The 27,241-nt window shown below is 46.3% G+C and overlaps 1 protein-coding gene across 6 annotated transcripts; it reads left to right on the top strand.

Annotated features, from left to right (window-relative positions):
* Nucleotides 1-26,714, top strand: CEP43 (centrosomal protein 43). Of its 6 annotated transcripts, XM_065930989.1 has the most exons (13): nt 1-170; nt 970-1,023; nt 1,612-1,666; nt 2,136-2,224; nt 2,659-2,796; nt 6,839-6,919; nt 9,521-9,580; nt 18,879-19,105; nt 21,157-21,269; nt 22,872-22,940; nt 23,535-23,574; nt 24,420-24,516; nt 26,034-26,714. In XM_065930989.1, the coding sequence occupies exons 1-13, from the start codon at nt 69-71 to the stop codon at nt 26,106-26,108; spliced, it is 1,200 nt and encodes a 399-aa protein (XP_065787061.1). In that variant the 5' UTR covers nt 1-68; the 3' UTR covers nt 26,109-26,714. The 6 variants fall into 6 exon arrangements, with proteins under 6 accessions (XP_065787061.1, XP_065787064.1, XP_065787063.1 ...); XM_065930992.1 differs by lacking the exon at nt 2,659-2,796; XM_065930991.1 differs by lacking the exon at nt 9,521-9,580 and having other exon boundaries at nt 18,882-19,105.
* Nucleotides 26,715-27,241: the final 527 nt, after the last annotated feature.

The following is a 27,241-nucleotide window of genomic DNA, read 5'->3' as shown; positions in this document are numbered from 1 at the left end:
CGCGCCCTGCGGGCTGAGGCGACCGGCGGCCGTTGGCGCGGCTTGGGCGGTTGTCTTGGAGAAGCAAGATGGCGGCGACGGCTGCCGCGGTGGTTGCGGAGGAGGACACGGAGCTGCGGGACCTGCTGGTGCAGACGCTGGAGAACAGCGGGGTCCTGAACCGCATCAAGGTGAGGCGGGGGACGGGGAGCTGGCGGGCGGGCGGCGGGCCGTGGGGCCCGTGTGGACGCGGGCGTCACAAAGGGGCGCGGGGCGTGACGGACGGGCCGCCCGGGCTGGGGTCCGAGCCGCCGGCCACCTCGGGGGTCAGTCACGGGGAGCCCCGGGCGGTGCGGCGGTGAGCGGACGAAGGGGCCCTGCTGGCTTTAGTCGGAGGACGCCGGTCGGCGTCCGGGGTCCTGTCGCCTACAGCCCCTGCACGTTTGAGGTCCAGCTAACCCGCTGTCCCCTCTGATCCCCGCTGCACGTTTGGCGGTCCAGTTGTCCACTGCCCCTCCGTGGTCCCCGCCCCGCCTCCGATGGTCCCGTCGCCCACAGTCCGGTGGTCGAGTTGTTCCCCACTCCTTGGGTCTCCCCCGCCCCTGGCCTGAGCTGCCGGTCGGCCAGCCCCTCCATCTGGCTGTAACGGGCGGGTTGTGGATGTCCAGCAGCTTGTTTCTTGGAGTGTATTTCTCATTCATTCACAGTACTGGTGGGCATGATTAAGGACTGGACATCGCAGCTTAAACCAGAGAGATGGGTGCTGAGAGAGGCAGTGCCAGGGGCACGAACAGTGGACCTGAGAGCTTGCCTCACCTTCAGAGTGTGTCAGGATGCCCTCTGACCTCTCTCTGCACCTGCCTCCTTAGCATTATAATCTTGCTGGTTTTCGTTTTGACTTTGGGAATTTCGATGTTTGTGCTTCTTGCCATGAAAATTGCCTGCAGATAATTTTTTTTCCTTTCCTCTCCTCTTCCACCCCCCTTAAAGGCTGAACTCCGGGCAGCTGTGTTTTTAGCACTGGAGGAGCAAGAAAAAGTCGAGGTATGAAATCTACAAACGTTAATGACGATATTCATTTTCGTTTAAGGTCTAATTGCTGAAAAACCATCCTGAAATGCTGTTTATAGTAGTGTATAGCCAGGGATAATTTTGAACTAAAGATTATGCTCCTTTACTGTTAGGGGAGAGTCAAGATTATCCTCTTTTCATGTATATTTTAGAGTTTTGGAGTAACCTCAGGAAAGTTATCACAGGAGCTCTGAAGTCAGTACTAAATCTCATCGATCCCTTTTCTTAGGGGAAATTGGAAACACTTGAAGAAATGGTTTCATAGTCCCTTATGCTCCAGGGACCCTCTAATTCATTAACATTTAAAATCCATTACTATTACACCTAAAAATTTCTTTTGCTGCTGTCAGGACGAATCTCCAAATTGAGTATCTCAGTCCTTACCTTAATAAAAAAACAGTTCCTGTAATAATCAGTAGTTACAGAATGGGTTTAATCATGATTTTTTGTGTGACAGTATTTTATTTAATATCTTGCCAAAAAATTAAACTTTAGTCTACATTTTGTAGTAGTTTTGGGGACGAACATGTAATGCTTAATGATATTTCATTTTTTTAACAGAACAAAACTCCTTTAGTTAATGAGAGCCTGAAAAAGTTTTTAAATACAAAAGATGGTAAGATGTTTGTTGTTTATTTTGTCTGTCTCTGAATTTTTGAATCTTAACTCCATTTGAGATAAGTCAGGAATCTCAGATTATTTTTTGAAGTGTCAATTATTAGAAGTTCTCATTTTAAATTGTATATGATTGTACAGCTGTTGATTTGCTATTGAAAATCTTTGGCTATGGAACATTATTGGTTAAAGACAGTTTTATTACAGAAAACTGATGTACTGTAAAGTTATAAGCAAAATAGTCTAATCCATTTATAGAACATCATATTGTCTTATTTATTGTTTCAGCCTGACAATCATAATGAGGGAGACTGAGACATTTATCCCTTAATTGTATTATTCAGAGAGAAGAAATTGTAATTTAAAACCCAGAGAAACTTTATTCCCTTTAGCTATCTTACTTCCAGTGTCGGTGACGAGGCCTTGGGTTCCTAAAGATCCTCTCCCACCTTCTCTTTTGCTCTTTGCAGGCCGGCTGGTGGCCAGTCTCGTTGCCGAATTTCTTCAATTTTTTAATCTTGACTTTACCTTGGCAGTTTTTCAGCCTGAAACTAGCACAGTAAGAATGATGCTTTTTAATGTCTGTCCTTGAAACCGCCTTTGACACAGATGGGTTCATTACAAGTTGAAAGTTAACAAAATTGGACAATTGAGAGTGTCTTGCATAAAGATTATTTTTTATAGTTGATTATGTCTTAGTTTCTTAAATGCCATCTGAGCTGTTAGACAGCTGGCACCAGTGTCCCTGCTTCACAGAACTTGACAGAATTGTTATTGTAGAGTACGTTTGTTCCAGTGTTAGCCTGCATCTGCTCATGGGGACTTTAAATGTGGAGATGTGTAGTCTTAAAAATGGAGACATTAGAAAAATGATGTCTTTGAGATTAGGGATGTCTTTAAGTTTGAAAATACTTTTCTTTTGCCTCTGAAAATAATTTTGCTATATTTCTGTGCATTTCTGTTTTACTTTCTTACATCTTATTTCTTTCCCAGTTTCAAGGTCTTGAAGGTCGAGAGAATTTAGCCCGAGATTTAGGAATTATTGAAGCCGAAGGTACTGTGGGTGGACCCTTATTATTAGAAGTGATCAGACGCTGTCAACAGAAAGAAAAAGGGTCAACCAGTGGGGAAGTGAGTACAGTCCTGTCCTTTGTTATCTGTTTCTGTTTTCCACTCTTTGCCTATCTAGGGCGGCTGTGCGGATTAGTTGACATGTGTTGAGTCAGGTTGAAATAAAAAGAGGCCACTCGTTCAAATCAAACCAGACATACTCAGAGATTGTGTAAATGCACAATTTGATGAAAACTGTAGACGCAGAAGCTCTGGGGCTGCTGCTGTTGCGCTTTTTTTTTTTTTTTCTTTCTGTTGTGCCTTTTCTGGGGAGGGACACTCAGAGGGTGGGGTTCAGGGGCCGCGTGTGTGGAGCCCCTGCTGGCTCCCCCACTAGCCGAGTTTGGCCTTGGTCACGTGACTCCCCTCCGGCGGCTCCTCTGTGGACTTCACTCGGGCATTGGGAGGCTTACACGCATGAGTTGGTGCATGTGAGATGCTGAGAACACCCAACGGATTGCTGGTCGTTATTTCTATTACTGCTTCTAAACGTAGGCTGAGCTGTAGGCTTGTTAACAATTTTTTGAACTTAAAATCTTTTTAAAACTAGGCTGAAAACTTTAAACTGTTGATTCTGCAGTTTCCAGACATTTTTGTAATTTTTAAATTAGCCACTGTATTTCTGATTCTTAGCCTTTTTTTTTTAGAAATCACGCTAATGAGATTAACAGTCTGATTTCCTTTACAAACAATACTTTTCTATCAAGATGCTGTTTCACTTACACAGACAACATTGTGACTGTCTCAGATACCTGGTTGAATAGAAGTGGGTAGGTAGGAACCTGGAAGGTTATGGGCTGCCATTACTCCATTTGGAGAGTCTCAGAGTGTATTTCCCATTAGAATCTTTGAAAATCATTAAAGCTTGACTGAATACCTGTAGCATCAAAGGCATACTAAATAGATTGTTTAATTAAAAGATAAAATATAAGCAAGTCATCTGTTCTAGAGGAGTTGGGAGCTAGTCAAGATGTGCTCACATAAGGAAATGGATGTTTAAATTAGGGCTTCCATGGTGGCTCAGCGGGTAAAGAATCCACCTGCAGTGCAGGAGATGGAAGAGACCTGGGTTCCAGTCCCTGGGTTGGGAAGACCCCCTGGAGAATGGCAACCCACTCCAGTATTCTTGCCTGGAGAGTCTCCTGGACAGAGGAGCCTGGCGGGCTACAGTCCACGGGGCTGCAGAGAATCGGACACTGCTGAGCACTGAGCACACCCAGCCACCACAGAGGACAGACCCCGTGGTCCATGATGAGTTCCACACTTCTTAGGGGTGGTGATTTTAGTTAGCAGAGAACGGTAGCTGTTTCAGGAAGGGCGTTGGAGAAGGCGGTGAGCCCCGACTGCAGCTCATGCACTGGGGCTCAGTCATTCGTAACAGTCGAGCAGTTTCTGGTGTGAACTTTTTCCATGAGGCTGCTGTGCTAGCTTCTGGTGAACTAAAAGGTGGCCTTGGTCCCTGCTGTCTCTGGACCTTGGTCTGGGTGGAGGTGATGCGTCTTTGGCTTCTGTGGCCTGCCTGCTGGGTCTGTCCGCTTGCCCCTTTCATCCTGTTTCTCTCTGCTCTCTGGCTCCCCTCCTGCGGTGCTGGCTGCCGGCTGTCTCTCTGGCTCGCTCTCCCTGCCTCAGCACCTGGCAGTAACCTGGGCTCTGGGGCCAGACTGCCTGGGCGACAGTGCATCTCGTTCCATCCTGTGTGTGCCTGTCTTCAGCCACTTAACCTCCGCGTGCCTCGGGTCCCGCCCCTGTGAGATGTAGAGAGTCAGGTGTGTTTGTGGTTGCATCGAGGACTAGAGGCTGCCGCGTCACGGAGCTCTGGGAGCCGTGCTGGGCAGGCCATGACCACTGTTCCTGTTCCTTCCTTTGCTGTTAGGACTGAACACAGGACTCCCAAGCCCAGCCCAATCGTTGTCACAGGCTTGAGACCAGAATTTCCAGCCCTTCACCTGGTTAACTCACTGGCATGTGTGAATCTTTGTGAAAGAAAACTGACTTTGTTGTCTTTACTTCTAACACAGTGAAAGCTGCACCAGACCAGAAGTGACCCCCACCCCAACCCGCCCGGCCCGTCTGCACGTTCCGTCTCAGTTTGTGTAGGTTCTGTCCCTGTCACGTGGCTCGGGCCCGGCCCAGTTTCTCAGTAAGAGTTGTCACTGTCCCTCCTGGGCCCTGTGGCTTTGGCAGCAGCTCCTGAAAGAAAGGCTGGTTCCTGGAAGCTCTCTGTGCCCTGCTCGGCAGAATGTCTGCCTCAGAGACCCAATAGGAGCTTTCCTGTCTGGTTGGTTAGATTTGGAATCGAGACTCAGTAAGTGCGTTTTCCATCTGTAACTCTTGACAGGTGGGTCCAGAGCTTCCCACTCAGTTTGCCTGGTTCGTGGTTGAGGCCTGTCCCGTGGACTGGGCGTGGGGTCTCTGTGGCTCCAGAAGCGGATCCCCGCTCAGGACGCAGAGCCTCCTGTTGGGCTGGACGTGTCAGCTCTACTGCTGGCTGGTTTTCCCTCCTTCATACCCGGTGTCGTCTTTTAGTAATTCGTGGGTGTACATACACGCGCACACACAGTGGGTTGACACTTAAAGCAGCGCGCTCACAGGTATCTGCTTTGGCCCTTTTGTCATTTACTAGTCCTTACCACTTTGAGGGGAAACAGTCTGTGATTTTTATAATGAAATAAAAAATCGTAGATTTCATTGACCTCATTTTGACTTTTGATGCTGGAGAAGAAAACTAGCTGTGGATTAGCCCACTGTACTCAGAGATGCTTTCACCAAAAGGGCATTGTGTGTGTGTGTGCATGCCGCGTTGCTTTAGTCGACTCTGTGCGACCCCTGGACCATAGGCTGCCGGGTCCTCTGTCCATGGGATGCTCCAGCAAGAATACTGGAGTGGCTTGCACTGCCTCCTCCAGGAGATCCTCCCAACCCGGGGATGGAACCTGCATCTCTTATACCTCCTGAAACGCAGGCAGGTTCTTCACCACTAGTGCCACCTGGGAAGCCTCAAAATGTGCATTTTAAACCTTCCTTAAAACCAGGTTGCTGGGCTCACATCTTTTCAGTCTTTTCTGTTCATGATTGCTGAATTAATTCTAAAATTCAGCCCTTTGTCTATTTTGTCCCTCTTTAAACATTGCAGTGAGTATGGAATGACACTGCATAACCTTCAGGTTCCTCAGCTGTGGGCTTCCCCTGTGGCTCAGCTGGTGAAGAATCCGCCTTCAATGTGGGAGACCTGGGTCCGCTCCCTGGGTTGGGAACACCCCCTGGAGAAGGGAACAGGTCCCCTCTCCAGTGTTCTGGCCTGGAGAGTCCCATGGACAGAGCAGCCTGGCGGGCTACGTGCACGGGGTCACAGAGTCAGACACGACTGAGCAGCGCTCCCTTCCTCAGCCATGAGGCCCCGCATGATGTGCTCCCACCTGGCTTTCTAGCCTCGTGCCTGGCTTCGAAATCTGGAAGCTTGCACTTCGGCCAGACAGAGCGTACCCTAGAGCGGCGTTTGCTTGCTTGCCTTGTCTCTTCTCTTTGTCTCTTTGTCTCTTCTCTTTGTCTCTTCTCTTTCCCGCCTGAAACGGTGGTCCTCTCCCCGCCCCGCTGTGCAGTGCGCGGGCCCCTGCTCTCCTCCTCTCTCTCCTGGCAGCCCCTGGAGCTGAGTGCCTCGTCCTGCATTCTTGACATAGTTGCTTGTTTTTATGAGTTTGTTTGTTTGTTTGTTTGTTTGTTTTTGAGACCAAATGAAGTAAAGAAGTAAGTCCAGGGAGGGAAGAAAGAGACGATCTTTGAGAATCAGAGGGTGGTGTTTTTGTGGAGAGCAGGGAAAGCAAAGTGAGAAGGTTCACTTGGAAAGAACGCTAGGGGCGTATTTATTAATACATGTGGCCTGAGGTTTATTTGTGGTTTTGGTAAAATTTGGAGAAAACCTAAGGATATTTATATTAATAGGAAGAAAGAAAAATGGCAACATTGTGTAGTGGTTTTAAATGTTTAAATTCTATTGAGGTATATAACTAGTATTTCATGCTTTATTTTTAAATGTGTCTTAATTTTCAACCATGTAATATTTCAGGGTGCGCTGGACCTGTCTGATACACATTCTCCTCCAAAGTCACCGGAAGGGAAAACAGGCGCACACACTCCTCCCAGTAAGGTGAGCGGGCCAAGGCTGCTGCCGCTGGTCTTGTATGAGCGTCATTGTTGCTGAAAGTGCTTCTTATCCTTTGTTGGAATCTTTATTTATGAGAATCTTCTGAAACTTTAATAAGCTCCTTGGGACCATTATACAAGTCAGTATGTTTTTTTAAATGCCAGGTAAATATGTTCTTAAATTGTTTCATCAATGATTTTTATGCTGAGCCACATATTTGTATCTTAGTATTATGCATTTTTAAAATACTGAATTTACTTTTTCTAATGAAAAATTTTTTTTAATTAATTCTTTTGCTTTGTTGATAGTGTTTTGATTATTGTACTGTAGAAAGATATATGCTGTTAAATAACAGAAATGTAGGATATTTGGATTCATTTCATACTTTCAACATTTGGTCCAATTAACAAAGGAAGTTTACTTATTTTTTACTTTTAAATTCCTATAATTTCAGAATATTAAGTTCCAGAGTATAAAATTGTTGTGTTAAATGCTATAGACAGATGCTCAGATTTGGAATTGTACATTATTATGATTTTTTATATTGATGAGCTATTTTGAGAATTTACAAGAACGTTTATGTACTCTGGTTATCTTTGTGTGGGTGTGCATGCGTATGCGTGTGAGTTGTGTGTGTCTCTGCATGTGTGTGCGTCTCTGCACATGTGTATGTATGAGGGGTGTGTCTGTGTGTGAGTTGTGTGTTGTCTATACGTGCATGTGTGTATGAGTTGTGTGCGTGTCGTGTGTATCCACACACACGTGTATGTATGAGTTGTGTGTCTGGGTGCGTGCATCTGTATGAAGGTGTGTGTCTCAGTGTGTGCATGTGTGTGAGTTGTGTGTGTTTATGCGTGCATGTGTCTATGAGTTGTGCGTGTGTGTATGTGTGTGTGTGTGAGCTGTTGAAGTTACGGCCTTCTGACTTCAGGGATTTGGGTAATGGAGAAGAAATGGAGTGGGACCCCTGCTGGAGTTTAGACTCAGAGCTGCCCGTCCTGCGGGGTGGATGGCAGGGTGACCGTCAGGAAGGGCGTCCTCCCCTGTGCTGGGTGGCGCTCCGTCCATGCGGTGGGTGAACCCGCCGGTCCTGCCCCGCGGGGCGTGGGTCTGCAGTGCTGTGTGAGCACCTCTGGTGGAGCACGTCCTCCCCGACGGCACCAGCTGTGTCTTTCTGAATCAGGTGAGCTTCTGGAGAGCAGCAGTCACACTGCTAGATTCCTTTCTTTTCCGGATGCCTGGGAGTAGACACCAGTGAATGGTTCCAGTTGTTTGTTGCTGGTTCTTTGATTTTGTGGCTCCTTTTTATTTTTTAAATTCGGGAGTCCAAGGAATGTTGTGCATTATTCCTAACCAGGAATGAGGCCATCATGCTGGTGGTTGGTGTCCTGTTCCCTGAGGTCCAGTTAGCCTTTCCTGGGGCGAGAGGCAGGTGTTGGTCTAGGAAGGATTCTCCCACGATGTTCGTCAGGCTGGAACTGCTGTGCAGGGAGAGCGAGGTTGTGAGTCTGATGTTTTCTTCACGTTAAGTGCCACACAGGAGCCGCAGGGAAAGAAAGCTTTGCTTTCTGTGGGAATATCTGGCTTTAGTGGGATTAAAATTAATGCATGTTCCAAAATACTTATTAGTACCTGTAACACTGAGTTATTTGGAAGTTCTCTTTTTAGATGTTATTTCTGAAAGCATGTTAGCAATACAGACTTTCCACATATTATATGTCTTCAGGAGGATATATTAATGTCTGTTGTATGTATTATGTATTTCTGTTCTCTGTACATAAAAATGTTTTAAGCTGTATCATGAGAATGATCATGAGACTCTTAAGTTTTAAGTCAGGAAATGAAAAGTGATGGTAATTTTTAAGGTGAACCTGGAGACGCTTGATTGTTTCCAGGTGATCGCCACCACCTTCTGATGGTCTTCAGTTTTGCCTGAGCTCTCCCTCAGCACCTAGGCCTGTGGGGGCCGTGGGCACTTCGGACACCAAAGCTCGTCTCTAGTGGGGCTGGCTGGGGCTATTTGAAGACAAGGCATGCTCTTGGCAATTAAAATGAGGTTCCTCTCTAGTCCTACAGGATCTTGATTCGGGGTCCCAGTACTTTGCCCACCCCTTTCTGGCCAGCTTTCTTCTCTCTCTGAGGTCTCCGAGTGTCTGGGGCTCTAAGAAGGGCACCTCATCAGCCTGAAGAGCTCTAGGAGTCCCAGGAAGCTGTGGCCAGGCCCAGGGTTCAGCCTAGCCTGGATGCGCTTGCTCTGCATCCCCCCGAGAAAGTTGGTTCCTAAAGGAAGCTGCGAGGATGGAAGGCTGGCTTTCTTGGGGTGCCACTGGCCAGAGTGGGACGGAGTGAGTCTCACACAGGGAGCCAGGCGGGGTGAGGTTGCGGGCCCCGTGTGTGACCCCGTGACTGCTGGACATGAACTGCAGCGTGAGTTTAGGAAGAGTGTCAAGAAAAGGCAAAAAACTGTTTCAAAGAAGAATATATTAATTAGATTTTCTATTTTTAAGACATTTTCTATAGGAATCTTTTTTAGTTTGGTATGAATTAGTTTACTTTTAAAGATTTCTATTTTGTGGTAAAATGTCATTTTATTCTCATGCTCAGATACCAAGGTATAGAGGACAAGGTAAGAAGAAGACAAGCGGGCAGCAGTCTGGTGCCAAGGTAACACACGGGAGGGTGAGAGGAGGGCGGCTGGGCGGGCATACCGCCAGCCCCCTGCGGGCCTCCCCGGGGGCCCAGTTCCCCTTAGCCTAGGGTTATGTTTCCTTTTGAAATACCGCTTTCTTTGTCTATGAGCAGAATGTGCCAAAGTCATGGTGACATAAAAGAAAATGTAGTTTGACTTAACTTTCTACCTAGGTGAAAATCATATTGTTGTATTTTAAAACTCTACTCTCAGTTTTGCTTTGAAAATTCCTTGATTTGTCGGCAATAGAAAAAGTTGAAAATACCTTCCTCTTACTTTACTCTCCTCTTAAGTGGATGCTCACCTATGTGTTCTTAACCCGATGGTTTTTATCTGAGATAAATAGAGCATCAGACTACTTTCTGGATAAGCTCTAGTTGGCAACCGAGAGGCCAGCCCTGGTGTCCTTCAGGACACTCCTGCTCGTGTTGAACAGCTCTCAGCCCTGCGCGTCCGTCAGCCTCTCCGAGCCCTGGCTCTCCAGGCGCCAGCCCGCAGTGGACTCGGGGACCCTCCGTGTCGCTGCCTTGGCTGCTTTTTTTCCTCCCCAAAAGGTCTCAGACTTTGAGTAAGTTGGCAGATGCGCTGCTTATAATATTTAAATATTACAGTTCTCAGGAGAGTTATTAGTTGCCAAGGTAGTTCTTACACTTATTTAGAGTAAAATCAAATTATTTAACATTCAGTTCTGAGAATTACTAGTCCTTGTTGAGTCTTAGTTTATGTACAAATTTTTTTCACTAAGGTCAAGACTTCCAAAATTGAATGATTTTGAAAAATTGTGTTTGCTATGTTAGCTGGCTTTAGTTCTAGTGGTTTCCATGGTAAGCTCCTGTTATTATATTTGTTCACACTGTTCTTATGCACTGCTACATGAGCGGATGTTTTAAAATGTATTGGAGTATGTTTGAACATTTACATAGTGAAAGTTTTAGTGTTGAGTGCTGAGAGGAAGAAAAATTTTAACATGGGTCCTCCCTTAAGCAGTTTATGATCAAATGGCAGAGGTGAGACAGACCTTAAGAAAAATATTGAAAGTATGAATTGTAATTTTTTTTGATGTCTTAAATCAGCTTCTTGTACTTTTTGAAAAGTGTATTTCATAGTGTCACATTTTAAAATCATGTTGGTGTGGTGAGTTTGAGAGAAGCTGAGACGTTTGGAGGAAGTTGATACGTAGAACCAGAGCCCCTCTCACGCTTCACCTTGTGTGCTGGTCGCGGCCTTGGGGCCCCAGGCCTCCCCCTTCCTCTGCTCCGAGCAGGGCCTCGTGTGCTCTGAACAGTGAGAGTCTGTCCGCCCGGACGTTGGAGTTGCAGGCTGCAAGTTAGCCCCTCCTATTTCGTGATTGTCCTCCTGAGCCCAGAGCACTTGCTCAGTTTCTTGGAAGCTGCTTTCCCCTCTCCCTCCTGCTCGTGTCTCTGAGTCGCTTTCACAAGGAGCCTGTGCTGTCCCCGTGTTGCCTGCTTCCAGCCTGAGAGAGGAGCATGTCCCTCTCCCGCCGCGCCTTCCTGCTCCGCCCTGTGCATGCAGCAGGCGCCCAGGGCCCTGGTTTAGCCCAGCGTCCTCCACACCCTGACAGCCCAGATCCCAGGCTGCCTCCGGTCAGGGCTGGTCCGCAGCTGGGCTCCAGGGGGAGCCCTTCACGCCGTAGGCGGTGGCACCTTCACCTGGGAGTGCTGCCCCAGCCGTGAGGGGCCCGTGCCCGGGCGCCCTGCAGGAGGAGCTGCTCTGCCTGCGGTGAGGCGTAGGTATTAACTGCTCATTTAGAAACTTTGGGCTATTTTCAGAGAAGCTATAGTCATATCAGAAATAAACTTTAAAAAACCAGTTATATGGATAACTAATTCATACTTACTACTCTTGTAAACCTGTTAATATACATAGCAAAATCTAAGGTTTTGAACTAATTTAGTAGAAATAAAAGTTACGTTCTGTTTTTGTAATGTTGTGAGACAGGGAAGGATGGATAGTGAAGGTGGAATACAAGGTGCGTAAATTCTGGGTGGGAAGGTGTTTCTTGACTCAGACATTTTCAACGTGTATTAACATTTCCAACGTATCTGTAATAATTTGTTTAATTGTAAACTGTTTTGTTGTACCAAGCATGGTGCTAGTTGTCTGAAAAAAATACCAAAAATTAAAATAGACTTGTTACGCTCCACAAAGGTTTTTACCATTCAGATGAAAAAACTGAATAAGTTATTAGATGGTTTGTTGGTTTTTAACATTAAGCAGTTTTAATCATCACATTAAATGGAGCATCAAAGGTTATCCTTTCTGTTCATAATTGTTTTCAGGTGTTTTAAAGCTAATTTTTGTTGAGATTTTTTTTTTTGTCCTCAAGTTCTTAATAAATGACATTTCTTAATTTGTTCCTTGTTTTCGGAATTCTGGGATAAGCCCAGCGTTATGTTGACGTGCCTCCCTAGGTGGCTCAGTGTGAAGACTCCGCCTCCCCGTGCAGGAGTGGCAGGAGACACGGGAGGGGGAGGGGAGATGAGGCATGGCACAGAAGAGAGTTAAAATCGGACAGATGCTTCTGAATGTTGCAGAGCTGGGATATCGCTTAACCTTTATGTTTCTCTCAGGAACACTGCAGATTAAGCCTTTAGTTCAGAAAAGCAAGCTTTTGTCCACCTCCCCCCACCCCCAAGGTTTTTAAGACCTGGAATTAATGATAATTGAGTTTTCAGCTACTGGAAAAACAGTAATTTCTCTGTGAAACTTCTCTATGATGCTAATTTTCTGTTAATCTAGAAATGATTAAAATCTTGAATGTGTAAGTGTACTAGAGAAACTGAATCATCCACTAAAGCTTTCTCACAGTTTTGCTGTAGTTCACCTTAAAGTGTGTTAATCCTGACATTCACCCAAGGTCACTTAGTGACTGCCATGGTGCTGTGCAGTAGGCCTCTCTGTTAAGAAAAGACACAACTTCATTATGTTTCAGATGTTTATTATAAATACCTCTTAGTTCCCAGGGCTGCTGTAACAAAGTCCCCCAAACGTGGTAGTTCAGAACAGTGGACGTGCATTGTCCCAGGCTCTGGATACTGGAGTCTGAGCTCAGAGTGTCTCAGGATTGGCTGCTTCTCAGGTGGGAAGGAGAGTCCTTGCCTCTCTGCAGTGTCTCGTGGCTGCCGGCTGTCCTGCATGCTCCTCAGTGTGTAGACACGTCACCCCCATTTCTGCTGTCACATTCATGGGGCCGTCTCCCTGTGTTTATCTGTCCTCTCTCATCAGGACACCAGGGGTATTGTGTTAGGGGCCTATCCACCTCCTCCATGACCTCCTCATAGCTGGTTAAATCTGTAGTGAACCTGTTTGTAAATGAGGGTACATTCTGGAGTTCTGGGCGTTAGACTTACAATGTCCCTTTTTGGGGGACAGTGGAGAATCAGTGGAGAAATAACTCCAGAAAGAATGAAGGGATAGAGCCAAAGCAAAAACAACACCCAGTTGGAGATGTGACTAGTGGTAGAAGCAAGGTCCGATGCTGTAAAGAGCAGTATTGCACAGGGACCTGGAATGTTAGGTCCATGAGTCAAGACAAATTGGAAGTGGTTAAACAGGAGATGGCAAGAATGAACGTCGACATTCTAGGAATCAGTGAACTAAGATGGACTGGAATGGGTGAATTTAACTCAGATGACCATTATATCTACTACTGTGGGCAGGAATCCCTTAGAAGAAATGGAGTAGCCATCATAGTCAGCAAGAGTCCAAAATGCAGTACTCAGATGCAGTCTCAAAAACGACAGAATGATCTCTGTTCATTTCCAAGGCAAGCCATTCAATATCACGGTAATCCAAGTCTATGCCCCGACCAGTAACGCTGAAGAAGCTGAAGTTGAACGGTTCTATGATGACCTACAAGACCTTTTAGAACCAACACCCAAAAAAGATGTCCTTTTCATTATAGGGGATTGGAATGCAAAACTAGGAAGTCAAGAAACACCTGGAATAACAGGCAAATTTGGCCTTGGAGTACAGAATGAAGCAGGGCAAAGGCTAATAGAGTTTTGCCAAGAGAACTTACTGGTCATAGGAAACACCCTCTTCCAACAACACAAGAGAAGACTCTACACATGGATATCACCAGATGGTCAGTACTGAAATCAGATTGATTGCATTCTTTGGAGCCAAAGATGGAGAAGCTCTATACAGTCAGCAAAAACAAGACCGGGAGCTGACTGTGGGTCAGATCATGAACTCCTTATTGCCAAATTCAGACTTAAACTGAAGGAAGTGGGGAAAACCACTAGACCATTCAGGTATGACCTAAATCAAATCCCTTATGATTATACAGTGGAAGTGAGAAATAGATTTAAGGGACTAGATCTGATAGAGTGCCTGGTGAATTATGGATGGAGGTTTGTCACATATAGAGATCAAGACCATCCCCAAGAAAAAGAAATGCAAAAAAGCAAAATGGCTGTCTGAGGAGGCCTTACAAATGGCTGTGAAAAGAAGAGAAGTGAAAAGCAAAGGAGAAAAAGAAAGATATAAGCATCTGAAAGCAGAGTTCAAAAGAATGGCAAGAAGAGATAAGAAATTCTTCCTCAGTGATCAGTGCAAGGAAATAGAGGAAAACAATACAATGGGAAAGACTAGAGATCTCTTCAAGAAAATTAGAGATACCCGGGGAACATTTCATGCAAAGATGGGCTCAATAAAGGACAGAAATGGTTTGGACCTAACAGAAGCAGAAGATGTTAAGAATAGGTGGCAAGAATACAGAGAAGAACTGTACAAAAAAGATCTTCATGACCCAGATAATCACAATGGTGTGATCACTCACCTAGAGCCAGACATCCTGGAATGTGAAGTTGAGTGGGCCTTAGGAAACATCACTATGAACAAAGCTAGTGGAGGTAATGAAATTCCAGTTGAGCTATTTCAACTCCTAAAAGATGATGCAGTGAAAGTGCTGCACTCAGTATGTCAGCAAACTTGGAAAACTCAGCAGTGGCCACAGGACTGGAAAAGATCAGTTTTCATTCCAATCCCAAAGAAATGCAATGCCCAAGAATGCTCAAACTACCACACAGTTGCACTCATCTCACACACTAGTAAAGTAATGCTCAACATTCTCTAAGCCAGGCTTCAGCAATACATGAACCGTGAACTTCCAGATGTTCAAGATGGTTTTAGAAAAGGCAGAGGAAGCAGAGATCAAATTGCCAATATCCACTGGATCATCGAAAAAGCAAGAGTTCCGGAAAAACATCTATTTCTGCTTTATTGACTATGCCAAAGCCTTTGACTGGGTGGATCACAACAAACTGGAAAATTCTTCAAGAGATGGGAATACCAGACCACCTGACCTGCCTCTTGAGAAACCTGTATGCGGGTCAGGAAGCAACAGTTAGTACTGGACACGGAACAACGGACTGGTCCCAAATAGGAAAAGGAGTACGTCAAGGCTGTATGTTGTCACCCTGCTTATTTAACTTATATGCAGAGTACATCATGAGAAATGCTGGGCTGGAAGAAACACAAGCTGGAATCAAGATTGCCAGGAGAAATATCAATAACCTCAGATATGCAGATGACACCAACCCTTATGGCAGAAAATGAGGAACTAAAGAGCCTCTTGATGAAAGTGAAAGAGAAGAGTGAAAAAGTTGTCTTAAAGCTCAACATTCAGAAAACTTAAGATCGTGTTACCCAGTCCTATCGCTTCTTGGCAAATAGATGGGGAAACAATGGAAACAGTGGCTGACTTTATTTTTTGGGGCTCCAAAATCACTACAGATGGTGATTGCAGCCATGAAATGAAGATACTTACTCCTTGGAAGGAAAGTTATGACCAACCTGGACAGCATATTAAAAAGCAGAGAAATTACTTTGCCAACAAAGGTCCGTCTAGTCAAGGCTATGGTTTTTCCATTGATCATGTATGGATGTGAGAGTTGGACTGTAAAGAAAGCTGAGCATTGAAGAATTGATGCTTTTGAACTATGGTGTTAGGGAAGACTCTTGAGACAGTCTCTTGGACTGCAAGGAGATCCAACCAGTCCATCCTAAAGGAAATCAGTTCTGGGTGTTCATTTGAAGGACTGATGTTGAAGCTGAAGCGCCAATACTTTGGCCACCTGATGCGAAGCCTCTTTGGCTACCTCTTTTGAAAAAACCCATATGCTGGGAAAGATTGAAGGCAGGAGGAGAAGGGGACGACAGAGGATGAGATGGTTGCATGGCGTCACTGACTCAATGGACATGGGTTTGGGTGGACTCCGGGAATCGGTGATGGACAGGGAGGCCTGACGTGTTGTGGTTCATGGGGTTGCAAAGAGTCGGGCACGACTGAACTGAACTGAACTTTTTGGAGGATCACAATTTAACTCATAATAATTGCCAGGGCCTCTGGTCACACTTCATTTTAAACAATTTTTAATCTTAGCTGTTAGATTCATCCACATCTAGGTGATAGAGACCCAAGTAACTGAAGTTTATAAGACTTGTCTTAAACCATGGTAAAAGTTTTTTTAAACAGATCCCAGGGTATATACATCGTGAGTTGATGTTGCTCAAAAAGTGTGGGCTCTCGATGAAAATTGCTCTTGAAGTTTTGTAGTACTTTTGTTTTAATCTACAGAATGTTTTGATTAATGTTTCTCTTGTTAGTGTGGGTTTCTTTTTTTGTTTAATAGCAAAAAATACTTGGAATCAAGTTTAGTGAATTCATTAGTGACCCAGTTAGGTAATAGTCTTTTTGGTTTTAAAAAAAAAAAAAGAACCAGTTATAAAGTAATGACACATTCCTATGTGATTTAGAAATTTATTTTGGGAACACTTCCAAAGAAGTTTGAGTGTTTTTAAAGTTTAATTTTTACTCCATAGATAAATAGAACTATAATGTTAAAACAAGTTACTATTTTTAAAAGTATGTATTATGTTGAGCATCATAATGTGCTATGCCATGAAACTTGTCTTCCTAAAACTAGTCTTTTGTTTCATAGCAAGAATATTGCTAAAACCTGTCAAAAATAATCATGGACATATTAGTTATTCAGTTTAGATAATTCAATATATGAACTTAAGTTATGTTGATGATGTGAATTCATGGGAAGAGAGACTTTGAAATGACGATTATTTTTTGTAATGTGCTTTTACATTTGTGTTTGTTTGTCAGGCATCCTTTTGAGGTTTCTCAGGGGTGTTTTGAAGGAGATACTATTTTAGTATCTGTAATCATAAATGTGTTTAAAAAGCACAATAATTCAGGGTATTTATTTCCAAATGTATATTTCTTTGAAAAGATATAAATCTTTTAAAACATTTGTAAATCAGAAATTATAATGGGAATGAATCTTATTAAGAAATACATAAGTGGTTGATGTGTCTCTAACTGATAATAACAGGAAAACTTCAAGAAGGTTGTGAGGAAATTTGAAAAACTGTCTGCTTCTTTGAAAATATCCTATGTTGTCTGAAAGGGTGATAACTTGGTATTTGTCTCTCCAGACATCTCTTTACAACCATTTATTTCTTTGCATTTATAACATGGAGTGTACAGCGCGTGTCTTACCTGCTGTTGACTAACCTTGGCTTCTAGCTGGTGTGAAAATGTCGGCGTGTATCTTACTGCACCGTCCCCGCCATACCCGTGTTAGAAGTACAACCATCCTAGTGTCTCGTGGAATCAGTTACAACACGTGCTGTCACTGCCCTGCTTCAGCAGTCAGCGACTTTTCCCCAACCATGCATCCCTTTCTTCTTAACTCGTCGTGGTAACTTGAGTTGGAAAAGACTACTCTGGTTCAGTTCTTGAGGGAATTCATGCCTGAGAACATTAAATTTCTTAAAATTACATAGTTAGTAGTAGAGTACAGGGCCTCCCCTGGTGGTTCAGATGGTAAAGAGTCTGCCTGCAATTCCAAGAAACCCGGGTTCAATTCCTGGGTCAGGAAGATCCCCTGGAGAAGGGAGTGGCAGCCCACTCCGGATTCCTGCCTGGAGAATTCTATGGACAGAGGAGCCTGCCGGGCTCCGTGGGATCCATGCGGTTGCAAAGAGTCAGACACGACTGAGCGCGCACACACACAGCACAGACGGCATCACATGTTCCGTGTTCAGGAGAGCGCTCGTCCCCCGCTCCTGGCGTCTTACTCAGTGCTGCCCTCTAGTGTCGGGGCTAAATCTCTGACCCATACCAACTGCAGTTTCATACGACTCCTCTGTATAAGCCTTTTGTGCTAACCTCTGGAATCAGACTTTGATAGCAGACCTCTTGACCCCCCCTGGAGGCCTGGGCAGGTGACTGATGCCTCTGCATTTCCTTTTCTGCAGAGAAGACAGAACCCGTCCACATACCATAGAGTTACTTTGAGGATTAAAGTCAGGTAACCATGGGAAACATTTGAAGGCTTTCCATAAATGCTCCTTTTATTATTGCTGTCCTGGTTTTTTAGTTTCATTATTTCTATTGTTGTTGACGTAGAAATGTCTAAAGGCAGAAAGAAATCTGACCAAGAATAGAACACAATCTGGTCGTGAAGGGCAGGGCTGACCGAAAACACGACCCACGCTTTGTGCTCACATCCCCAGGTCAGCAGAATAAGAGTGAGAGTGAATGCTTTGCTTTACGGTATATAGAAACAGGGGACTTCCCTTGTGGCTCAGATGGTAAAGAACCTGCCTGCGATGTGGGAGCCTCGAGTTCAGTCTCTGAGTGAGGAATATCCCCCAGAGAATGGAATAGCTATCCACTCCAGTATTCCTGCCTGGATGATTCCACGGACACAGGAGCCCGGTGAGCTACTGTCCATGGGGTCGCAGAGTCGGACGTGGCTGAGCGACTAGCACTTTAACTTTCACATAGAAACATACATATACATGTGTCCATGGATGCACAAGGAAGGTGTGGATTAGGGAGTCACTGAAAGTCTGAATTAAGACCGGTAATTTCACTCGCAAAACTTTCATCTTGATGCCCTTGGTAGAAAATTGTGAGTTTTCCTGACGAACACTCTGTGTATCTCCTGGGTTCAATTATGTGATGTACTAATGATGATGCCCCTCCTTGCCTCTTTATTATGCTCTTCATTTGCCATTTGAAAACATATTAAGGTAATTTATGAAGCAATGATACATATGTTGGAGGAAATGGGAGAGTTTGTTTATGAATGGGCCGGGTAAAGGTATTTCCACGGAGGGAGGGAGGAAAGGGATGGTATAAATATTTTTGACATTTTTCCCCTTCAGAAGTTAGTTATAAACTAGCTTTCATGTCACCAAGAACTTTTGTCTTTTCCTGTTTTCTAGAAGGCCAGCAATGATGCCAGTCACAGCGATACCAGTATCTCATCATCAGAGCCAAAGAGCAGAAGTAGTCTTCACTTACTGGCCCATGAAGCTAAAATCGGATCCTTGTTAGGCAACAACAGTCTCGATGTCAACGCCAAAGCGGGTCCCGGTCCAGATGAAGATGACCTGGAAGGGGATTCTTTCTTTGATGACCCTGTTCCTAAACCAGAAGCAGCGTATGGTTGGTGAGTAACCTGTGCTTTTATGTTATCAGACCAGAGGCTTAGGAATGGAGTTTCTGCATGTTTTATTTTCTGTTTAAGAAAATGAGCTACCAATGGTCTGTAATTATTGAATTCATAAGTCTGATTTTGTGTCCTGAAAGCCTTTTAGGGCTTAAAGAGTCCAGGTTTTGAAAGACCTGGACATTAACGATTTCAGCCGATAGGTGTGTGGTGCGTGCCGGTCGCATGCCAGGCGCAGCAGTGATGAGGCAGGCAGGCTCTGCGTCTGGGAACTCACACTGGGATGGCAGCATCAGCGAGGGCCCGTCAGGCGCCGTGTCTGGGGGATGCAGCCGTGTTGGGGAACTGAGCTTTGAGGGCAGGAGTGCGAGTGTGGAGGGCCGCTGGGTCTCGAGTTGTCAGAGAAGGCGTCAGCCCCAGGGCGGGCTCTCGGAGAGGGGAGGAGGCCAGGCGCGGGCCAAGGCGCCTGTGGGAGGTGGACGCGGGCTGGGGGGCGCCATGGCCAGGCCTGGCCCCACTGTGAGGGTCCCGGAGCCCTGGGGTCTGAGAACCAGAGGGACCAGAACATACCTGCGCTGTGACAGGATCTCCTGGCTGCTGGGTCTGCAGGCGGACGCTGTGGGGTTAGCCAGGTGGAAGTGGTGAGGATAGTTGGCTAGGGATGTAGTCTAAATTTGGATCCAAAGGGATTTGCTGGTAATTTGCTTCGTAGCATCCCTTGCTGCGTCTGTACCTGCAAATCCATTCCTGGGCTGAGCCACTGGTGTTGCTGCTAAGTCGCGTCAGCCCACCAGGCTCCGCCGTCCCTGGGATTCTCCAGGCAAGAACACTGGAGTGGGTTGCCATTTCCTTCTCCAATGCAGGAAAGTGAAAAGTGAAAGTGAAGTCGCTTAGTCTGACTCTTCGTGACCCCATGGACTGTAGCCTACCAGGCACCTCCATCCGTGGGATTTTCCAGGCAAGAGTACTGGAGTGGGGTGCCATTGCCTTCTCCGGCTGAGTCACTAGAAGGTTGGAACTGCCGTCACTGAGGTGAAGAGTGGAGAGAGCTAGGCTGGCTGCACAGGGGGCTGTGTGACCATCCAACCTCACTTCCCACCCGCTCATTTAAGAAGGTTGTCAACAGGAGGAAGTCTGTTTTCAGGTGTGAGTGTGGGTGTGAAGGCAGAGGTCTGGGCTAGAGGAGACAGGAAGGACTCATCCCTCTGAGCTGAAGGCCCGGCGGGGGAGCTGAAGGGCCCCTGAGGCAGGGTCGCGGCGGGAAGGGAACCTGGAGGAGGGTGGACGCGTGCTCAGCTTGTGCAGGCCGGCCGGGGCCTTCCCAGGCAGGCTGCTCGAGGGGGGCCGGGCCGGGGCGGGTCAGGGTGGGCTCGAGAGCCCGAGAGTGGAGGGTTGTGGTGACGAGTGGTTTCCTGGTGAGTTGACTGTAGGGGTGCAGAGGACGTGGAGACGGCTGGAGGGGACACGGGTGAGAAACGTCACGGTGGGAAAGCCAGCAGCACGCATGTATGTTGTTGAGAAGAACCAAGTTTTAAAGAGGAAATTGGAAACGAGGTCAGAGAGGGATGGGGCTCCTAGAGTGCTGGAGGGGTGAGAGGCGCAGTGTTAGAGTGCAAGGAGGCAGGCCAGGCGCGCGTGGTGGTGTCAGCCGTCCGCGGGAGGGGGCGGTCTGCTCTGAGCAGGGGTCAGCTGGCGGGGTCGTCGTGGCCTGGCCGGCCGGGCCGTGTCTACGGCGCCCGTTGGCTCCTGCGCTGTCCCTTGCCTTCATCTCTGGGCCCCTGAAGCGACTGCCAAGGCAGCACAGACAGTGAAGCTGAGGAGCGGCAGGTTTGTTTGTGGGAGAAGGTTCTGGATGGGCGATAATGTCCTACATGAATTTGCAGTGATTCTTAGTCTACTTTGCCTTGCAGGTACACATTTTGGCTTCAATCTGTGACATGTATATTCTTTGTTTTCCAGCGCCTGTGTTGCCTGTGAGATGTATTCAAGTTGCTTAGGTGTTAGGGGCAGCGGGTAAGAACGCCATTAACTGCATGCTTGTTTCTCGTCAGGAGAAGTGAACCCAGTAAGCAAGCAGGAAGCCTTGCATCGCTCTCTGATGCGCCCCCCCTAAAAAGTGGACTCAGCTCCCTTGCTGGAGCCCCTTCATTGAAAGAGACTGAAAGTGAGTGTCTGAAAGTTCTAGACTTGCTGATTAAAGACATGTACTTCTAAGGCTGCTGCTATTTTTCCTCTAATTGTGTATGATCATTTATTTTTTTCATAAAAATATATGTAAAATCATAAGAACAGCCTATAATTTTGCTACTCAGTGATATTTTCAGTTAATATTTTGTTAACCTTTAAAATTTCTTTTGAGTCTGGTCATATCTTCTATACTGTTTGTATTTGCTTTTCCTATGCCATGAAAATACTTTTAGAAAATTGAGTTTATAGCTGTCTTATATAATAAATAGATATAATTTTAAGCCATCTCTGTTTTGCTGGACATTTAAAATGAGTTATGTAGGATTTAAGTACAATTAATTTTTTAAAGTTTGCATCAGAGATTCCGTACAAATCACAGTAATCATTGTAAGAACGTTAGAATGCTCCTCTGCCTTTGGCAATCTGAATCAGCTGTATGTTTTTATATGTAGCCGAGATGGGAATTGATAGCTTGACGCGGAGTGGCCTTGATGCACACAGATGGTGACAAGACCCAGGATTTACAGGCATAGCCTTAAACATGTAGCAAGCATGCAGATGAACTTTGTATACTGTATCAGAGTAAATACAGGATTTGACTGCCATTGTTTAGAGCGTAAATGTGCCTCTTTGAGTAGATCTTTGTTAGGAAATTGCTCTGGCAGTTTGCATAATCTCCCCAGGTGGCGCCAGAGGTAAAGAACATACCTGCCTGCGCAGGTGACGTGAGAGGTGCTCGTTGGATCCGTGGGTCAGGAAGACCCCTGGAGAAGGAGATGGCAGCCCACTCCAGCATTCATGCCTGGAGAATCCCATGGACTGAGGGGCCTTGCGGGCTGCAGTCCCCAGGGTCGCACAGAGTCGGGCACGACTGAGTGTGCCCGCAGTGCGGCTGAGCCTTGGTGAGACGGGACACGCCTGTGGGCGGGGTCTCCGGGGCACGGACAGCAGGCACCTGTGGCGCGTCTCGGCAGCTGGTAAACTCGCCACGCGTCTGTTAGGCCGCCACGTCCATTCCCCTCCTTTTCTTCTTTCCTGTGGCCTTGTCACCCTCAGGGAAGGAGTCCAGAATACCATGGTCGTGCCGCTGTTAACACTGATTCGGGAGTAGTGACTCAGAGAGGCCGTTGAGAACGACGGCTGAAAAACAAAGCCGCGAGGAGCTTAGCGTAGTCCACGAAATAGCCATTAAGTTGAAGCGGAAGGCAGAAGTTTAATAGAAAAATAAAACTGATAAGAATAGTCTGTGAATTCATACCCAGTAGGGCTTCTTATGGAAGGTTGACATCCGATGGTTGGGTAAAAATGGTTTCAATTGCCAAGTTCCAAAAAAGAATATAGTATGGCTACACAAGGTCTGTATATTATAGTAGTGTGTAGTTAAAAGGGGTGTGTAATACAAAATGTAAACATATCTTATTGTATAATGAATAATGCAGTGTATTTAGTCACAATTCGTAATTTCTTATTAGTGTTCAGTTATTATGTGTCAGCAGACCCTGAAAAAAAAGTTGACATGGTTTAAAGACTGTTGTATTCTAACAGACAATTTAATGTGAATATTTTTTCCTGTTCACAGGTAAAAGGGGAAACCCAATTCTAAAAGATGTTAAATTGGTCAATGATAAAATTGGATCACTTGGATTAGGTAACTAAATTTCCAGTTTCAGTATTGATTACTTTCCAGTGATTGTTTTTAGAATGAAATCTTCAGTGAAGGGTCAGCCAGCTTATCTGGAGCTCCCTATGTTCTCAGAGGTGCTCGTGTTCACAGACGTGCACTTTGCGTGTTTAACGCGCAGGTCAGCGCTCTGCAGAGAGACAGAGCGGGCATTTCCGGCCTGTGCGCCACGTGCCGTCTGTGTCCAGCGTTGGTGTGTTTACAGTCGCTGAAGACTGTAAAGTCCCTCTCAGCTCACAGGCTGCCCGGAAGCGGGTTGTAGGCAGATTTGGCCTGGGGCTCAGCTCTCCGTAGAACCAGGCGGTCAGTGGCTGATGGCCGGCTCCAGCACACTGCGTGGTGGCCGTCCTGGAATCGGCTGCAGAAGCTGGAGGCGAGTGAGGGGCTGGTTAGTTTCCCCAGATTCAGGTGCAGCCCAGCGGTCCCCACTGTGTTAGCTGGTTCTCACTCTTTGCTCGGTCTGCCTGGGGTAGTTTCTGAAGGAAACGTGTATGTCTAATTGTCGATATGGTGAGGTGTGTTTATTGTAAATATATATGTATGTTTTCTTAAACTTACCAGGGACTGGAGAAGATGACGACTATGTTGATGATTTTAATAGGTAAGAAAAATGGTTGGACAAGAAATATATAAATTGTAAACAATTTCTGAACAGGACAGTATGACCAAAATCACATTTGTGCTTATTTAGTGTCTGTCTTCTCTTTTTGTGTTGATTGAACGTGAGTTAAAGAGAGTCAATCCAGAATTGTCCCTAGACTGTGAAGCATGTTTCTGATGTCACAGTTGAATGAGGACTTCTCCTTGATGTTCAGGGAGCTCATGAGACGCAGAAGAGGAGCCAGCGGTGAAGGGTGGACTCAGGCCACAGGAGCAGTGTGGTCGCGGTCGCCAGTGCTTTGCCTCCCCTTTCTGATCTCAGCGGTGGGCATTGTCCACAACTGGCGTAAACAGATCACCCTCTCAATTTGTTTTTCTGATCCAGATGACATTTCTTGATATTTTGTTTCAAATAGCTTTTTTATAAATGTAGAGAAAATATAATCTGTGACTTGGCTAATAATTAATTAGGAAGTAATTAAATCAGTGTGAGGATTTTATGCAATTGATAGTTTTTCTTCCAATTTAGGATTCATGTTTACTTTCTAACATACTTTTGAGAAATTAAATTTTAAAAATCTGGGTTTTCTTCTTTCATGCCATTGTGACCGTAGTCACTGTTGTGAACCTTAGTTTTCTCGTCTGTTAAGTGGATTGGACTGTTCCTGCTGCCCCTGCTAAGTTAGCTTAGGATCAGGTGAGATGGGATGTATGGAATGAATGACATGAAGTATTTTATTCTATTTTATTTAAAGAATTAAGATACCTGAAAAATGAAAGAATGGTAGTTACTCTTTATAAATGCTTGTAATCAGAGTTGTTATTTTTCTTTTTTCCTGAAATTAGCACCAGCCATCGCTCAGAGAAGAGTGAGCTGAGTATTGGGGAAGAGATTGAGGAGGACTTCTCTGTGGAAATGGATGACGCCAACATCAGTGATAAAGTGCGATGCTGTTCCTTCCCTGGGGCGTGCCGTCTATGCCTGTTGCCTTGAGTCACTGGGGAGCTTCAGAAGCTAGGAGAAGAGCAGTTGAAAATTAGGAAAGGTTTATGGTGGAGTTTCTGCTCCAGATCTGGGCTCGATGCCTGTCATGAGTGTTTCCAGTCGTGGCCTGCTTTGCTTGTGAGATGCCTGTGTGTTATTACTGGGATTTCACTGCTGTGGGCATAGGTCCACTCCACTGGGTCAGGACTGGAGGCAGAGCCCACTGCCTCCGGGTGTAGACAGTGTAGGCAAGGGGTCCTCGTCAGAGAAGGCCCTGTTGGGGGGCGGTGGCTGCAGAGGAGCCCCTTGAGTGCCGGAGCTGAAGCAGAGACTGGCTGAAGGGTGTCGGCGAGCCCTGAGCAGGCCGGGGGACGAGACCTCGCTAACAGGCTCTCAGGGGTAAAGTCACGCCTCGGTATGGAGATCCACACCTGAGCTGTCTGTCGGCAGAGAGGAGAGTGCCCAGGTGTGTGTCGGGCGTGAGACCTCGGGTGTGAGACGTCAGGTGGCACCTCTGGCTGGGTGTTGGTGCCCACGGTGAACCGAGGGAGGCTGCGTCTCAGCTGAGGGGGCTCCCCCCTGGGGGTGAAGCTTGCCTTGCCGAGTGAGGTGGGACTCTGCCTGTCACAGACGACCGCGGGGAAAGGCCTTAGACACAGGCAGCGTTGTGTAGCGAATCTGGGCCTGAGTCTTACTCTCTGATGTGTGTTTGCTTCCGCTAGCTCTAACCTTTGATCCTCAGTTTCCTTATTCCTGAGATGGGGGTGTTAATGCCTCCCTTATAGAGTCCTTTGGAAGGTTACCTGATGGTATGTGAAGTGCCTTCTTTGGTTCCTGATACAGTGTACTAATAAGTTTGTAATAGTTTGTTTTCTCTTACCTTTTCACCTTATGTTATCCTAAAGAGTTCTGAAAATACTGCTTTAAAGTTACCAAAAGAACTACAAATTGGTAATTTTAGCAGTCTTCTTGTTAATGTAGAGTTCATCTGGCAGCTCAGCTCTTGTTATCCTCGCCAATTTCAAAATAGGAAGAAGGAAGTGAGGAGGAAGACTTTTTAAAAAAATTGTGTACTTGGAGGACAATTGCTTTACAGTGCTGTTTTCTGCTATAATCAGTGTGGATCAGCAACGGGTGTCAATGTGTCCCCTCCCCCACCCCTCCCAGCCACCCCCCCGCCCCTCCCACGCCTGCAGGTCCCCGTGTGGATCAGCCCCGGGTGTCAATGTGTCCCCTCCCAGCCCTGTCGGTGGTCGCGGCCCTGAGCCGCGCTCCCTGGTTGTACGGCGGGTTCCCACTGGCTTGTATGTTACATGCCGTAGTGTATGTGTTTTCCACGCCAGGACAAGGACTGTTCCCTGTGAGTCAGCTGGCAGAGTATAAAATGATACTTTTTAAGTTACAGCAGCATGCTGAGAAGCATTGACAGCTGTTTCTTGCTGACACCGATCCTCTTCTTTCTTCCAAACGACCAGCTTGAGGACCTGACGCAGGACCTGACGGTGTCGCAGCTCAGTGATGTCGCCGATTACCTGGAAGACGTGGCCTAGGCCCGCGCGGGGCGGGGCGCTGTTGGCAGAGGACGGGACTCGGATCAGTTCCCTCCAGACAATCACTCTTTGCTGGAATGTCTGCTCCCTGTTGGTGCCTCGTGTTGCAAAGGATTACAGATATTTAAAAAATTGACTTTTCATTATACTAAACAAAATAATTCCTATTTGAGCCCATGTGTGGAAGATTTAATATTCCTAATTTGGTCTAGGTACATGCTTCTCTATGAAAGTTGATGAGGCTCAAATTTACCACAAGGAGGGAGCCGGTGCAGTGCTGGTATTCAGCGCATCGCGAAGGCGGCAGTAGAGCTGTGGGCTCACGGCGCCACGCGCCTGCCTGCCTGCCTGCGGGCCGGCACCAGGGCTCAGGCGTCCGGCAGCAAGAGGGGCATCTGCAGCCGGAGGGGGCGGTGGTGGGTGGTTCCACAGCAAGCTGTCCCGTGGCCTGGAAGATCTGCAGCCTGGAGCCTGTCCCTGTAAGTTACACTTGATAGGTTGACTTGGCTTTGCATTTCCTTCCGTTTGGGAGGTTTGTTAGACCATTAAGGTTATATTAAAATCCTTGTGTGTGTCCTTAGTTTTGCTCGTTTTAAAGTTTTAAAATCTGGAGGTGCTTGTGATTTTTTATTTGTGGAATTGACCATGATGCATTTGAGGTCACCGTCCTGGGTTTGTGTAAGCAGTTTTATTCACAGGTTCTCCTCATTGCAGTTACTATTTGTAAAGATGCTTTGAAATACATTAAATACCAAGATGTATCTGAAACCATGAAGTGCTGCTTTCTTTTCAGATCTGTAAGTTGGTTGTATTTGAATCCATTGGCCTGACCCTGGTCATGGCCTGAGACCAGACCCAGACGACCAGCTCTGCACGCTGCGCAGTCTCACTGGGGCCCTCGGCGTTGCGCCGGGGGCGGAGTTTGGGGCGGTTCGCTGTGTCTGCCCCGCTGCTGCTGTCCGCATAGGTGCGGACCCCCGTGCTCCTGAGTGTTATAGAGAACTGCGGAAGTAAGGCGTGCTTGTTCGTGAGCACAGCAGTGACCGAGGGATAAATTCTGTACTTTTTAATTTCAATTAAAACTTTTTATTAAGAGTCGCCTTTGTTAATAAAAGGAGCAAATTGGAACTTAA

The sequence above is a fragment of the Muntiacus reevesi genome, chromosome 3, assembly GCF_963930625.1.
Source record: "Muntiacus reevesi chromosome 3, mMunRee1.1, whole genome shotgun sequence".
In the NCBI taxonomy this organism is placed as follows: Eukaryota; Metazoa; Chordata; class Mammalia; order Artiodactyla; family Cervidae; genus Muntiacus; species Muntiacus reevesi.
The sequence above is the reverse complement of the archived record's forward strand: the minus strand, read 5'-3'. Positions and strand labels throughout refer to the sequence as shown.